General features: G+C 38.6%; 1 protein-coding gene across 1 annotated transcript in view; it reads right to left on the bottom strand.

Moving 5' to 3' along the window:
* Nucleotides 1-16,433, bottom strand: part of ARSB (arylsulfatase B) — a gene marked incomplete at both ends in the record, with an annotated part of 65,929 nt that overhangs the window by 25,908 nt on the left and 23,588 nt on the right. Inside the window, one exon of the mRNA XM_082013253.1 lies at nucleotides 6,327-6,570. Coding sequence (XP_081869379.1) covers nucleotides 6,327-6,570 — 244 coding nt within the window. The remainder of the gene's footprint in view (nucleotides 1-6,326; nucleotides 6,571-16,433) is intronic.

The following is a 16,433-nucleotide window of genomic DNA, read 5'->3' as shown; positions in this document are numbered from 1 at the left end:
ATCAGCCGGCACTGAACTGCTTGTTCAGTTTGGGTGTTAATCCAGTAATTCTGTTGCACACAAAACAGCATAAATCATTCATAAAACAATAGCCAGAGAAAAGAAGATCACACTGTACGTCGAAGAAAGCGGCTGGCTGAGAGAAAAGGACATCAGGAAGACAGAAGCAATGTCCTGGGGACAGCAAGTAGAGAATTTACACCTGCAACGGAGCTCCCTTTCTCTGTGCCTACACTCTGTCCCCCTCCCCACTGATGGAGCTCCACGCTGACCTTAGTTCCCTCAAAAGACACAACCTCAACAACAGATTGACCATGGCGGATGTTCTGCCAAGGACATGTTGTATCAGGAACATAGTCTAGCCAACAGAGCTAGAATGAGAAAGCAGTAAGATTCCCTGGGGAATCCTGCCTTTGTATTTTAGTAACATCCAGTGCAACCATATCTTACAATGCTCTAATTTTAGAGTCTTTATTTTTAGACTCCAATATTCTAATATATTACTCCTCTCCCTAAAAATAAGAATGACTTCTTTTGCGTGGTTATTATTCTACCATGTGTGATTGACTATTTAATTAAGCAGCTACAAGGTATTGTTTTCCAAAAAAGTCCTCTATGTAAGAACATCTTGATGAAAACATACAAACTAACTTCAGAGCTGGTATGAGAATCAGCGAGTCTGTGCTGGCAACATTGCTCTGTTTTCTGCTTTGCAAATTTTTTAAAACATACAGAAACATCTATTACTCCTTAGGAACGTGAACAAACATCCGCATGCAATCTTTCACTTTTTTTGTTGATGTTGTTAAATATGCAGAAGGTGTCCTTGGGAAGGAATCCAAGGATTTTCAGGGTAAATATGTTTATCTTGCACAAAAACATCCTCGGTGTCACTCCACAAAATCTGAGCCTTTATAACCTTGCCATATATTGTATTTCTCTGGGTTATATCTGTACACGCTTTCCTAAAATGGTTATATTTCAGATATGCTGGAGATAAACATTACTCTCGGCTTTATATCACTCTTTCTTCAGCCTTAATTTATACCACAACAATGAAAAGTTTTTTTCAAACAGCTGTTTAATTCCTAAAATTAATGTAACCATTTGATACACAAGAATTCAAGTTATCTTGCTTCATTTACTCATGTAGTCAATTCTGGTATTTCCAACATTACACAAATATAAAACGGAAACTTGCCCTGCAAAATCTATGAGTAAAACTTGAAAACATATGCTTGCTAACAAGCTTTGAAGAAATATTAGTATTTTACTGCATTTTATCCTGAATCTCTCAGTTCCTATCATACTGCTTCATGTACTGTACGGTTTGGTTGTCCATTTTCCTGCTAATGCAAAACAAAATCTTTTTTCTGAGCACAGACAACCTAGATATTCAGTACTGAAAACAAAAATATATCAAAACAATGTATCAACATTGGGAAAATTTATACATAAGTAAAATTATTTTGCCTCGTGTCTCTGTTTCAATAGAGTAGCAAGCATCTGGAGAACAGATGTTTCTTAGAAATGCAAATGCCTTTTGAGATACTTGCTCAGAAACATGCAGTATGGTTTAGACACCTTGACTGGTTGCATTTTAGTGTTTAATTTTAATTAAACATGAATTCTCCATTATTTTTTCTTGGTATTCTCAGTTACTATTTTTGTAAAATAAATTAATGATATTACCCTATATTTTTAGATGTAATCTCCAATATGTACATGGTGTTAGAGGTTCCAGCAATGTTGTAGTTTTACCTGTGGTAATCTGAGGTGTTAGAAAAGTGCAGTCTACTATGATTTATGTAGAAGGCTTATACCTGAGATTGCAGTGGTCTGATGGATAGCCAAAGATGGGTTGGTACAATGCTACTATCGTAAGTTATTTTCAAAAAGAAGCTGGAAACATTAAAGGGGAAGTTAAATCTAATTCCAAAGGTACTTGGAGGAAAATGAAGTTTAGGAACAACTGGTCTGAAGGTACACTGCAATAAAATTTTGGATGGAAAAGCTTTTGTGGTGGCCTACTATCTTTTACTGTAGAAAAGGTCAAGATTGTCGTGAACAAAGACTGGGAAGACCTGCATGTGGAGACAACAGCACAAACGCACAGGCAGGGAAAGAGGTCTCATAACAGCCTGTGTTAATGACACCCACATTAGGTCAGCAGGACCCCAACACATCTAGGCCAGTTTCACAGGACAGAGACATGGGGAGACAAAACAGTGATGTCACCTGGTGACTCTCAGATGTGGGACAGTACAGAGAAGCAACACCAAAAGGGTACAAAAAGGCATAACCAGAACCTGTGCATGGTCACCAACCTAAGAAGAACATTGAAGATGTTAGAAGGACTTCCTAACTGGCGTCCCTGGACTTCTGCACAGTCTCAGCAGATCCTGGGCCTAACATCTGATCACAAGCATCGTGGTGCCTGGCTGCCAGATGGCACCAGGGCTTGAAAACCCCTGCCCTGGTGCCTGGATGCTGGGCAGACTTCTTAGAACACCCACCTTTTGGTGAGTGAGAGCGTCAGACTGTGAGAGTGAGAGTAAAACCTGCTTTATTTCAGCTTCTATTTTAAATAAAATCACATTCCTCTTCTATTAAGTCTCTCATTGATACAGTATTGCAACAGTATTTCCTACACTACTAGGTCAGCAGATCAAATTGGGAAAAGCAGACAAGCTTTTGAGTTCAAAGTCCCTATTGAAGAGCTTTTAAGTAGCACGCAAATTTTTACCTAAGAAAAGGAGTTCAAACAATGAGAACAAGAGCATTGTACTTCCTCAGTTTCATGCATTGTATGAAAGAAACTTAAAGTATAGCTAGCTAAAAAGAATGCAAAAGAAGATATTTTTGTCCACAAGAAACATGTGCTCCTGAAATTTATCTTTTCATGCCATTTGCTCCTAACCGTTAACTTTCTTCTGGTTCTTCACGTCAAAATTAAATAGAGGAGGCATGAAATCAACAGTGGTTCACACATGTGTCCTTCAGCACTTCTATTTACTACAAGAACTTAATATTCATCCAGTCAGTGTCATGTTAATGCAATTCCTAATTTGGACTACCAATAGTCTTAAAATCATTACAGAAAGTTCATTTTGGTCTAGGATATCAGAATTTCTATTTAGGTTTTCAGAATTTCTATTTAAGATTTCAACATGTATATGTAATTTCAATATTTTATAAAATGATCTATATTAGGATTTATATAGTTATATTTAGTTATTTTCAGAATTATATTATTTCTATTTATTACACAAATATGATATTAAGAACACATCCTTTGAAAACTGACGGTTTTTCAACAGAGATCAGACAGATACTGGAATGGATCCAATATTTTTGTGACTTCTGGGAGTACCTTCATTGTTTCAAGTACTCTTTTGAATATCTAAATCAAGGTTCCAAATTTATAACCTTTTCCCCTCTAATTACACACATATGAAACAGTAGGCTTAGGATTATAGTCCACAAAAGAACTCCAACAACAAGCCCACAAGAAGCATATGCAGCTACTTGTATTAAACTGGGCTGAACAAAATACAGATGTAACACAGTGATTGGCTATTAATTTACTTTTTTTCCAATGAGGTAGAATCTTAGCAAAATTTAATTTCACTCATTATGAGCAACGTATTTGAACTTTCCATCAGAAGTCACCAAAAGGGCACTGTGCCTTCATTGTTTGCTATCCAATATTCAAGTGACCTTTTGAGTTATGATCATGAAATTTAATACACTCATTTCTCCTGATTTCATGGGAAGATCATGTGAAATTTGACATTTTGGCTGCGAGGTCAGCCAAAGAGCAGCCTAACAGTTCACAAAACCTGACTTTTTTCTCCCCTCTGGACAGAGGCCCTCCACTTGACAATATTGAAAATATTGGAGGTCACCTGTTTCCTAGTAGTTCCAGTAAACATTGCATTCAGTTCCTCCACGAAGAGATATGATTCAAGTGCCAGGAGACTGCAGGGGATGCAAAGCTGTACCTATCTTTCCCCACATATAATTTTCCTGCTGAAGTAACCTGATCTGAGAAGATCAGTCCATGACAAGGAACACCTGGTTGAAACTGAACCTGAATTAGGCAGGAATTCTGCTGGTAGCTGAAGGAAAGGTCTATGGTTTAGTAGCACCCCAGGATCTTGCTGATGCTAAGTTTTCCCACAGTAACATCAGCATGTAAAACATTTTACTGTCTCTGGCTGGACAGGAGTCTCCATTCCTTCCTGGCAGTTAATGGTCCCTGGCCTCAATTATACACATCCTTATCTTGTTCTACCTGGAAGAGAGCCAGACAGTACACCTGGGCACAAGGCCATGAGCTCTCTGCAAAGTCCAGCTAGTACAGAAAACTACCCCATACCTCCTCAGAAACAGGGGCAGCACTAAAAAAGAAATGAAGCTTAGCAGTTTCAAAACAGGCAATCCTACTAAACGTACAAACAAAACGGTTCTGAACTCAAGATATGGGGTTTGCGGGGGGGCTTGGTGGTTTTTTTGTTTTTTGTTTGTTTTGGTGGGTATTTTTTTACTTCAAGGTCTACGTAGGGCTAACCAGAGATGGGTAGATGGGTTCAACTCTGCCTGCTCTAACTCTCAATTTCTCATCTCAACCCCTAACCCAAACACTCGCTGCTCACGCTTGTTTAGGAACGAACTCCTGTAACTTACAGTCTAGGATACTAAGACAAAAAAATAAATCAGTGTCTATCATAATGCACTATGTAGAACATTCCAGAAAAATAGCTACGTTTCTCCTGCAAGCTGGGGTGGGAACCCTCAGAAGGGGAGAAAAGGTTGTAACACACCTAATATTATATTGTTTGGCTGCTATAAGACCTAACAAAGAGTATCAAAAGAAACAAAACAAAAATTCTCAGAGGAACAGCATATAGGAAATAGCATTGCTCATCCTTTTATTCTACTTTAGCAGTATTAAACTTTCTGTCCTAAATGATTTTATGCAAATTAAAACTGTATTCAAAGATCAACTAAAATAAATATAATTTCTAAGAACATAGACAATAGGATTTAGCCCCATCAATGAATACATTATATGCAGCACAGAAGAGGGAGAAACAAAGGAATTTAAGCCAATGTCACTATGCAATTTTTGCAAAACTAAGGGTTGGTCACAGAAGTTTAAAATTCTGCAGAAACTCGGGTTTTAAGAACTTTGTAATCCATGTATAAAAGAACATTAGGATAAAAGAAAACCTTTGAAAGATGAAGGACTGGCTGAATATAAGTCTTGCCTGAAGACACCACAAAGGAGCAACACCAGAGTTTCTTCTGATAGTTTGTTCCAGTGAAAAAATCACCTTTACCAGTTAACGCACATCTCATTTATTCTTTTACATTCTATCCTACACTGCTGAGCCCAACACACCAGTAATAAGCAAATACTCAGATGTGCCCAGAGCCCCCAGCATTCAGCATTTGTGATACCACTTTTATTACTCTTTTCCAGAGGAAAAATGTATGGGACTTTACTAATTTTTCTTTTATTGCACAGCAGACTCCCCATTACCTGAACTAAAGGGGTTTGGGATACCCCAGTTAATCCAGACAGCATGACAGGATGCACAGAGTCAAAGAGGGCCCAGTAAAAGTCATTCGCTTTGTCCCAGTGCCAACCCAGCTGGAGCTAAGCTGCCTCGTTTTTCCAGCCATCTAAGCATGTTTGCACTGCACTCCTGAGTGCTTCAGCTTGCTTAAATCAGCCACAACATCACGACCTCTCAGGAACCAAGTCAGGTCTACTTTTGTATTCAAGTTCACAGGCTTCCTGAGGCACTGGACAGGCATGATGTGGCCTTATTCAAATGGTCACACTTGGAGCTAGCCTGACAAGGTCCAGCACGGAGCTAACACACCATCGAAGCGGAATCCGTGCTCAGTGAGTTTAACGTCTCCCTAAATTTCCCACACGTTCAATTCCAGACAAATACTGCAGAGACACCCAACAAAATTTACTAACTTGTACTCTGTGCTGTGAAAAATCAGTTAATGTACTTCTGGAAAACAGAGCTTTTTGAAAAAGTGTTCCATGTTTGTGCATTGCTGTGTCCACACTGCTAAATTCAACATACCAAGTTAAAGCTGTATGGTTTTGCCCCTGTGAACAGGATTAATTTGCAACCTGGATAATTCTCTCATAGATAGCAAAGTTAACTACACTTACATCTTCCCTTTATTTAGGGAAATGAACATGTAATATTCCCCTCCCGGTTCCAGCTCTGTTCTCTGGGCTGATTAAATTCTTCTCATACCAGAATGCTGACCCGGTGATTTGACATGCAAGTTACCTGATAGCTTTCCAAACATCAAAGCCATCCAAAGGCTTAGTACCATTGGTTTGTCCTCCAGCAAGGTGCACCAGCGTTGGCAGCCAGTCAGAGATATGGATGAGTTCATGATTTTCTACACCTTTTTGTTTCAGTAAAGGACTTGCAACAAAGCCTACTCCTCTCACTCCTCCTTCCCAGAGGGTCCATTTTCTTCCTCTCAGTGGCCAGTTATTCCCACCTGCCAAAGTCTGTCCTCCATTATCTGGAAAACAAGTAATTAAAAGCAATTATTTGTAACAAAGAAACAGAACAATCCTCCCCACAACAGTTATTTATCCATTTGAAAAAATATTTCCACAGTATAGGCATGTCATGCAAGTACTTGCATAGTGCTGTGAAGTGTTCATACAATGTGCCACATGTTCAGAGAATGTCACAAATGTAATTTAATCCTTGCCAGAGTCTTACAAATTACTACAATGAAAAGTTATTGCTAGGCAGAAATAATACCATACTACAAGCCAATGACTTAGAAAGACTTTGTTAAGCGCAACCTCTGACATTGATTCTAAATATCATTAGACATCCAAAGCTTCCAGGATCAAGACTTCAAAAATTTAGTTCCAACTACTTTAAAGACCACAAGAAGACTTCCTATCGATGCCATCACTAGTACTCAGAATACACTGTTTTCCAAAGCAGTATAAGTTATACTTAAAGCAGAAACTGTTATGCCAGTGTCAGAACAACACCCATACTCCTAGTTTAGAACAATTTTTTTCCTAGATTTTGAGGCAGCCACATGGATTTGTAATGTCACACAAAACAGACAGTTTCTTAGGCTGAAAAACAAAGCCCTAACAAAATGAGTTTAAACTAGTTAAAATAGTTCAAGTGATTCAGAAATACACTGAATTTATTGTGTTTGGTGAGAACAACATATAATATGAATCACACAGAATTACAGAATCATTAAGGTTGTAAAAGACCTTTAAGATCATCAAGTCCAACCATCAACCCAACACCACCATGCCCACTAAACCATGTCCTGAAGTGCCACGTCTACACGTTTTTTTGAACACTTCCAGAGATGGTGACTCCACCACCTCCCTGGGCAGCCTCTTCCAATGCTTGACCACCCTCTCAGCAAAGAAATTTTTCCTATTATCCAATGTAAACCTCCCCTGGTGCAACTTGAGGCCATTTCCTCTCGTCCTATCACTGGTTACTTGGGAGTAGAGACCAACACCCACCTCACCACAACCCCCTTTCAGGTAGTTGTAGAGAGCGATGAGGTCTCCCCTCAGCCTCCTCTTCTCCAGACTGAACAACTCCAGTTCCCTCGGCCGCTCCCCATAAGACTTGTGCTCCAGATCCCTCACCAGCTTCATTGCCCTTGGTTATGGTTACAGAAAAGGTTGAACTGTGACTACAGTAACTCAGAAATACCTACATGAATTAGAGATAGCTCATGTAACTCTTTTTTAACTCTATCTGACCAAGCTTCCACACTTAGAATAAAACCCAGATTCCGGAAGTTAAGAGAATTAATGATTCTTTGAAATTACTTTTAGTACTGCTGTACAGTTGTTCAAACCTAGTATAATGATCTTAGAAAAGTCATTGATGGCAATTCTTTTAAGCATAATTTTTGTGCATTTTAATGAGGTTAGAATTATTTCAAATAGTAGTTGTTGAACTGACATTCACTGTAATTTGACATGTTTATGTTGTGTTTGCTGATTAAAAAATGGGAATTTGAGGGAAGAAACAAGAAGTACATGTCCAACACCTTATGGAAGAACTTTACTGTAACCACAACAAAACAAACTGATCTCCTTTTGTTTCATTCATTGGGGATCAACGCAAACCCCAAGTGTGAACATCTTTCTACTGCACACAGAAAACTCTTTTTGTTCTGCTAAGAAATAAACTAGTGAATGTCTCTGTGAAGACTTTAAAAGGTGAAAGCCTAAGCTAAATGAAGCACTTTTGAAAAGCATGAAGTGTTCTGTGGCGCAACTAGCTTCTAGCAGTAGGGCTGCTTCTATGTCCAGCAGTCTTGGGTTGAAAATAAATAAATAAAAAGCTTTATTGTGTTCAGTATGAAAGGCAGGCAACCAAATACTAGCTACCAATATTCCTCACACAACAATGTTGAGCACTAAGATCTGAGAATTTAAACAATTGCCTGTTACAAAAAAAAAAAAAAAAAAAAAAATCTGTTTCGACAATTCCTTCTACTAAGTGTAAACAGGAATTCCTGTCAGGGATACTCATGCGACAGAACTTTCAGTAGCTTTTAACCTTTGGTGGCCTTAGACTAAAAGATATCTACACTGTATCAGATCACAGTTTGGACATACAGAGTTTTAGACATACGGTAGGATCAAACCTTAAGTATGTTAAATATCTTCTTCATATCACAAGCTATTTACTGTCCATATGAGTTTAATACTAGCACATGAGACTACCAGGGACGAAGTAGCAAGGCACTTATAGAAGTAGATTGTCTTTTTGAGGAATAAAGAGAGAAAAGTATGCATGTCCTGTGTTACAGTCAAATCTTTATTACACTTATTTTTTCTTTACTTTCTGTAGTTGAGTTGACGATGTTCATATTGTGCCAGTTTCATTTTACAATAAATTCCCTGAGACAAGGAGTCTGTCTAACAATATCTGTAAAAACTCGTGTGTGATATCAGCATCCAGAGATAGTACACTAAGTTAAAAAAAAAAAAGAAAAAAAATCTTGGTTTTCTAGCTCATCTGATAAGTAAATGAAAAAATCAACATATGAAACAAGCTTCATCCCACTCATTTTGACTTCTTATTTTGACATTGCTAGAAAATTACTGTTTCCTTCTCCCTGAAGAATTTACATACAAGAGACCCTTTCTGCTTCATTTCTTGACTGACTTACCAAAAAAGTGCTGAAGAAGGGAAAAGGATGGTTTTTGCTTTGATTACTGAGGTTTGTTTCCTTTCTAGGTAGGCAGAACAGAGCTGATGTGTCACTGGCAGCTTATACATGAGTGACAGCATTTTTCAAAGTTATAGATAATGACTTCTGTACAGTCTGAAATATTATTTACGACTTCAAATATCAGGAATTTGTTAAAGACAAGCAAGTTACATAATAATGAAAGATCATAATGCAGTCTGTATTGATGACATATTAAGCTAACCACTAAATAACAAAAAGGGGGTGAGGTGGGAATAAACAAGAACCCACTGATTGCTTGAGGTATAGACATGGCAGAAAGAAAGGTATGAACAACCACCACAGGACTGTAACTGAAGTTTTAGTTAGTCTTACCTACGAGGACATGTCTAGAGAGCAGGAGACAAAATGGGTACCTGCTCTCTGTGTTCAGATACCTTCCCCCTGAGATACAGCTGTGGATGGATACGACGGATGCCAAAAGCTTGCATGGGTTCAGAAAGCCACTGGGGAAGTTAAAGATGAAAAAAAACCTGCTAGTGGTTACATGAAAAGACATCGCCTCTGTCTCAGGAATTTCTTCAGCCACAAACTGCTGAAGATTTCAGAATCACAGAATCACAGAATCACTAGGTTGGAAAGGACCTTTAAGATCATCAAGTCCAACCATTAATCCAGCGCCATCATGTCCCCTAAACCATGTCCTGAAGCACCACATCCACACGTTTTTTGAACACTTCCAGAGATGGCGACTCCACCACCTCCCTGGGCAGCCTCTTCCAATGCCTGACCACCCTCTCAGTGAAGAAATTTTTCCTAATATCCAATCTAAACCTCCCCTGGCGCAACTTGAGGCCATTTCCTCTTGTCCTATCGCTGGTTACTTGGGAGAAGAGACCAACACCCTCGTCGCCACAACCCCCTTTCAGGTAGTTGTAGAGAGCGATAAGGTCTCCTCTCAGCCTCCTCTTCTCCAGACTGAACAACCCCAGTTCCCTCAGCCGCTCCTCATAAGACTTGTGCTCCAGACCCCTCACCAGCTTTGTTGCCCTTCTCTGGACACGCTCCAGCACCTCAACATCCTTCTTGTAGTGAGGGGCCCAAAACTGAACACAGGATTCAAGGTGCGGCCTCACCAGTGCCGAGTACAGGGGCACGATCACTTTCCTACTCCTGCTGGCCACACTATTCCTGATACAGGCCAGGACGCTGTTGGCCTTCTTGGCCACCTGGGCACACTGCCGGCTCATGTTCAGCCGGCTGTCAACCAGCACCCCCAGGTCCCTTTCCGCCGGGCTGCTCTCCAGCCACTCCTCCCCAAGCCTGTAGCGTTGCATGGGGTTGTTGTGGCCAAAGTGCAGGACCCTGCACTTGGTCTTATGAAACCTCATACAGTTGGCCTCTGCCCATCGATCCAGCCTGTCCAGATCCCTCTGCAGAGCCCTCCTACCCTCCAGCAGATCAACACTCCCACCCAACTTGGTGTCATCTGCAAACTTACTGAGGGAGCACTCCATCCCCTCATCCAGATCATTAATAAAGATATTAAACAAGACCAGCCCCAGAACCGAGCCCTGGGGAACACCGCTTGTGACCGGCCGCCAGCCAGATTTAACGCCGTTCACCACAACTCTCTGGGCTCGGCCATCCAGCCAGTTCCTCACCCAGCGAAGAGTAAACCCGTCTAAGCCACGAGCCACCAGTTTCCACTCCACTTCCACTTCCATTCATTAGAATGTTTCCACAAAATTTTTGGTGAAAGGCACAAGCGGTGAGTCCCAATACTCTTTCCTAGTCACGTGCTGCCAGGCAGTGCTGCAGCGAGGGGACGCTTGGCTAGATGAATCTTTCATCTGTGGAGGTACAGCCACCCTTATATTCTCCCTTATAAACTATTCTTTAATAACTCCTCATGCTATTTTAGCAAAGTATCTCTAATATGGAACAAACTGCAAAGCCCATATGGAAACTCCTGGTACTTTAAACCACACATTTAATATCCGCTTAGGTGAGAGACAAATAGGATCGTTGTTCCTTCATGTTCTACACTGGCTTCATATACAATTCTAAATCCACTTCAAAGCAATATTTCCGGAATGATTTATCATCCATTTTTGCAACTGTTTCTCTCCATGACTCATCCTAATACCTAATCTCAGCAGACAGTCTCCAGAGCAAAGCTTTTGGAATCAAGGTACCTACAACTAGAGGCCCTGATTTATAACATTTCTTATTACTAAAGCTGCAGCCTTGCTACTTCAGCTGAAAACACAAGCCTCCCCCAAGCATGACACTTCAATTATCTCTTTCCTGGAGACAAACATCAAATATGATTTTCATTAAAAATAATAGTGAAATAGTCTGGAAAATGTAGTGAGCATATTTTTCCTATCTGTAAGAAACTTTTTTGTAATTACATCTATATGATTTAGACTTCAGTAGTACCCACAATGTATTATCTGCATTAGAAAAATCATAAAACAAACCAGATCTTGTCCCTAAAGAAAGGATGAAAGGGAAGAGACTAAGGCTATAGTTAGAAATTATGGTACTTGGCATAAGCGTTACCTAGCTATATATTCAGTTTTGTTTGTTTTCTTAAATGGAAGCATCATCCATTTTTAAAAAGCTTTGTGGTTTGCTTGGTTTGGCTTGCTTTGATAGGCGTTTGATATTTTTTGATAGCTCTGATAGCTACCTTTATTTTCTCACAGTGTTTTTATCACACCCATCATGGTGTGTTATTTTAAAGGAAGGGGTACCTTTTTTTCCATTCTGACAGAATTTTCTTCTACAAGCTGAAGTTTGCGACATTGAAAGAGAACATTGTGGAAAGACATTCTCGCTAATACAAGTATGGGCCAAAACAGAGGTCATAGCATTACCATCACCAACAACAAAATGCACAGAAGACCTATGCTGGGTAAATGGCAAAACAAAAGAATGAAGGAGAGAAAGGGAAGCATCCTGGCTACCTTAGACGGTAGTTTCGATCAAAGTTGTGCACCCTTGAATCAACATCAGCCTTGTTGGCTATGCAGAAATCTGTATAATGTAGTAATTGTATCATAAGCACCAACGACATGCTGCACTGATTTGGGAAGAGGTGTCATTCCTGCTATGGAAGGGAAAGCGAAAATCCTGAAGGGCAACGGAAGCACATTGGCAGCTGTAAGCACTGGGGAGGGAACCTGCAAAGGTTCTATCTGAGCGAACCACGTAGTCACAGATCAAACAGTTTCTTAAGGGCAATAAATACTTCTGAGGGTCAGGAATTGGTCAAAAGAGTCCCTAGGTACAAAACCCAGGCTCATCTCTAATATTATCATTCTCTGCCAATTTACGTGATTCATGTGATTAGCATAATTCTCTTTTAATTCTGTGTTGTCCTTCTGTATCCAAGGAGTAGGAATCTGGTAGGATCTGAACGTGTTTTTTAAAAAAAAAAAAGTGCCAGACTGAATAATTTCATTGGAACTTATACTAACAAAATCAGTAGGTCTACCCTCCCACCCTGCAAAACCAAGGCAGTGCTTCCAAACCCAAAACACCACCACATTTTATGTTAGTTTCTCCATATGAATGTATCTGTGGGACATGCATCCTGATAAAATAGATTGATATAAAGCTTTCCAGATGAAATACCATTTGTCTTCAAAATAGCCATGCACAGTACCCTAACCCCTTGAATATGTTTTAAAGTACTGGCAAAGCTGATCCTCAGTAGATACCACACATTGGTATAGCAAAAATAAAATTTTGAAGTGAGAATTTCTGTCTTCTGTTTTGATTAAAATATGTGAAAAAAAAATATTTTTCTTCTAACTCCAACAACTGCCTAAATATGCCTTCAAGAAAAAAATCACTTCTTATAGGACTGTTTCTACATTCTTTCACTCTCATACAGCTATTTACATCTAATCACTTTCTCGCCCACCTTAAAGTCCATACAATGCTGTCCTCACATTAAGGTACTTTAAAATAAAAATCTGTAGTATGTCCCTCCCAAAAGATTTTGGATGGAAAGAGGACACATTTCCCACACAGAAAATCAGAGAATATAATCTTTTTTTGAAAAATCTTTGTACAACAGAAGGTGACAGTCTTTCCAACTACTGTGGGTTTTTTGTTGAAGGTAATGAAGAGGAATTTAATTTAATAAGAACCTTTCAACATAAGCAAAATAAAAGCAAAGTAAAGCTTGTGCATCTTGAATATATCTTTAAAAATGAAGGCCAATGTTTCTTTCTCACAAACATCTGCTTTTGTCATTAATATTCATTGTCATATACATGAGAAAGAGTCTGATTTGTTAAATTTGCACTTTGTAAACTGTCAAAGATGTTTTGCAGGAGTTCTTCAAGGAATCAATAAACAAAAGTAAACAGAGAGGCTCTTCTGTTTCTTCCAAACACTTCTCTGAAGAGTTGCCAGCTACCAAACATTCTGACTAGGCCAGTATATGTATGCAGTGATGTGGGATGTATGTAACTAGTAAACAGTTTAATGACTAAACCTTTTTGAAGGCAATTGGACAATAAGAGTGAGCAATAAAACAATTATGACAGCAATAACTAATGAAGCATGTATGGATTGAAGTCTTCAGATGAACTCACTTTTTCATTGAATTGCCCTGGAACTGAAGCAACAGTCTGCTTCATACTACGGAGATAACCCACATCAGCAATAGATACTCAGCTACGGGAAAAGCTTCATTTGGGATTTATAACTCATTAGACAACAGAAAATTAAAAAAAAAAACCCAAAAAACCAAAGAGGCAAAAGTGTTGACTTAAGAATGAACCCTGACAAATGTCCTTACCAGGATCATATCTCTCACCGGTGCGCATTCCTTGCAAAGACAAGTCCACAGTGGTTACTGAACTTGGGGGCAATATTAATGCATTAATAGATTTGTCAAAATTTCATGCGTCAGAGCTCACACCTCTGACAAATTCAGTTTAAATTGATCAACTGGCTTGGAAGTTATTGTTGGGAGAAGAAATTAAGTGGAAACAAGTCCTGCATAAGGCCAGTTTTCTAAGAAAGTAAGCTTCATCTCCCCCAGTTGTAGGCACAAATATCATTATTGCCTATGTAGTGGAATGAAAAACTTATTTTAAAAGTTATAGAGAGACCTTTGTGTTTTATTTTTTGGATGGTGGGAAAAACACTGTAAGAAGAGTTTCCAAAAAACATTTAAGTACAGTATGACCAACATGCTAACTTTCTTCACCATGTGGACAAGTGGCCCACGTGACTTCCCTTCTGCAACTTCTACTACCTGCACACACTATCTTAGCAGCTTCTGCTCATGTTGCCTTACACTAATGTTCTAGAATAGAGGTGCTATTTTCTCTGCAAATAGGCCAGAAACGAGACTTCACTTTAAAGATTTCCCTCCCTGTTTTTTTGCCAGCTCTTATGTAGGACGCAAGTGGGTAAGTTAAAAATTTTTAATAATACAGAAAATAATTTTGCATTTTTGGTATATTACTCAAAAGCAACAGTTTGCCTTGCTGTATAGCTACTTATTTTCTTCTAATAGGCTAGATTTTGTTTCAATTGTACTATAGCAAAGTAACTTTTTTTTTTTTTTTTTAAACAGAGCATCCTTTTTTTGTTTCCCTTGTGACCACTCAGGTTGCTGCAGTCTTCTTATGACCACAACTGAGCTACACCCCGCTGTTCCATTGACGTGCCTGGCAAATTGTTCTAGACAAGTTCCTCGGAGAGAGATTCCTGGAATTTCTCCACAAATTCATCCAGGACTGTATTTGGTGCTGTTATTAAGCAGTTTTAACTCCAATATTTCTTTTCAGTCTTTGTATTTTCTTAGTCCAAATAAGGAATGACTCATAAGTCTCCTTACAAAAAAAAAAAAAAAAAAGAAGAAAAAGAAAAAACCTTGCTGACTACATTTAGTGGGCAAATTGTTTTAGACAGTAAGAATACCTCATAAAAATACTCAGGGTTCGCATAAACTGTCCTGAACTTCTATTTATTCTAAACCTTACATTCTTGCTCTCCAGAGACTTTAAGTTTGTGATACGTATTATAAACCTCAGTTACAATGGCAGAACTGTAATCCTAAGTATGTGTCCTAGTAATCCTAATTATCATGGTAGGTTTAACAATTGTTTTTGGCATTTGTAGAACAAAGACTGATCCAAGAATATTTACAACAATACTATGGAAAATACAGCAGTAACTAATTATTTACTGTAAGAAAAATAAGTCTTAACAGAAAACTAAAAACACTCTTTCAGCACAGAAATCCAACAGGGTAAGTATTTCTGGAATGTTTTGCATTCTGTGTCTCAGCACAACAAATTCTGCATAAATAAATTTCAGCAATAAGTAACAAAAGACAAACTGCTTGGTATCACAAAAAAAAAATAAACATGCAAAATATTTTATGATAATGAGGTTAAAAAATTTAAATACATAACTTCCCTTGGATACCTAGGTTCATTTTTAAAAATAGCTATCCAAAAGTTTAACAGATCTGTATGTATATAACTCATATAACCACAGAGCAAGAAATAATCAATCAACATTTAAAGGAAGTATACAACTAGGAATCAGTCAAAAAAAAAAAAAAGAAAAATCAAGTGCTGTGTGCCAAGAAAGTCTTTGACTATGCAACCACTTTTTTATCCTATTCAGAACACAGCACAAAGAAAGCATTTGAAGTAATGCATCTGCAAGGACAAAGTAAGAAGAAAACTTAACTTTAAGCATCTAGGATCATATAAATACAATTAGACATCACAACCCAAGTCACTAATCATTTATCATGTACTGGTGCTTAATAACTAACCAACCATTAGAGTCTGTAAAGACCTAGACTAACATTTCTGGCTCCTGGCTACAAACACCTAGAGCTTTTTTCCTGAAAACAGTTGTTACAAAATACTTGCCCCATACTCTCGCTGTATCTACAGAACTTTTCAAATCCAACATTGGCATGCCCCAGATTTTTATTCTGTTTTTCACCTGTGCTTAAGCTCCTACTTTTTTGAACTGATTAATTTTTCTGAAACTGCAAGAGAAAACTTCCATACCCTGAACTTTCTCCTCATGGGCCCCTGCAGTAAGCTGATCTAGTGCACATCTGTCTGATACGTAAACCATGCCAAGCTCTGTTTGAAAGGCTTGTCTAAAGTCACACAGTATTT

This window comes from Phaethon aethereus (genome assembly GCF_964289735.1).
Source record: "Phaethon aethereus genome assembly, chromosome: Z".
NCBI lineage: Eukaryota > Metazoa > Chordata > Aves > Phaethontiformes > Phaethontidae > Phaethon > Phaethon aethereus.
The sequence above is the reverse complement of the archived record's forward strand: the minus strand, read 5'-3'. Positions and strand labels throughout refer to the sequence as shown.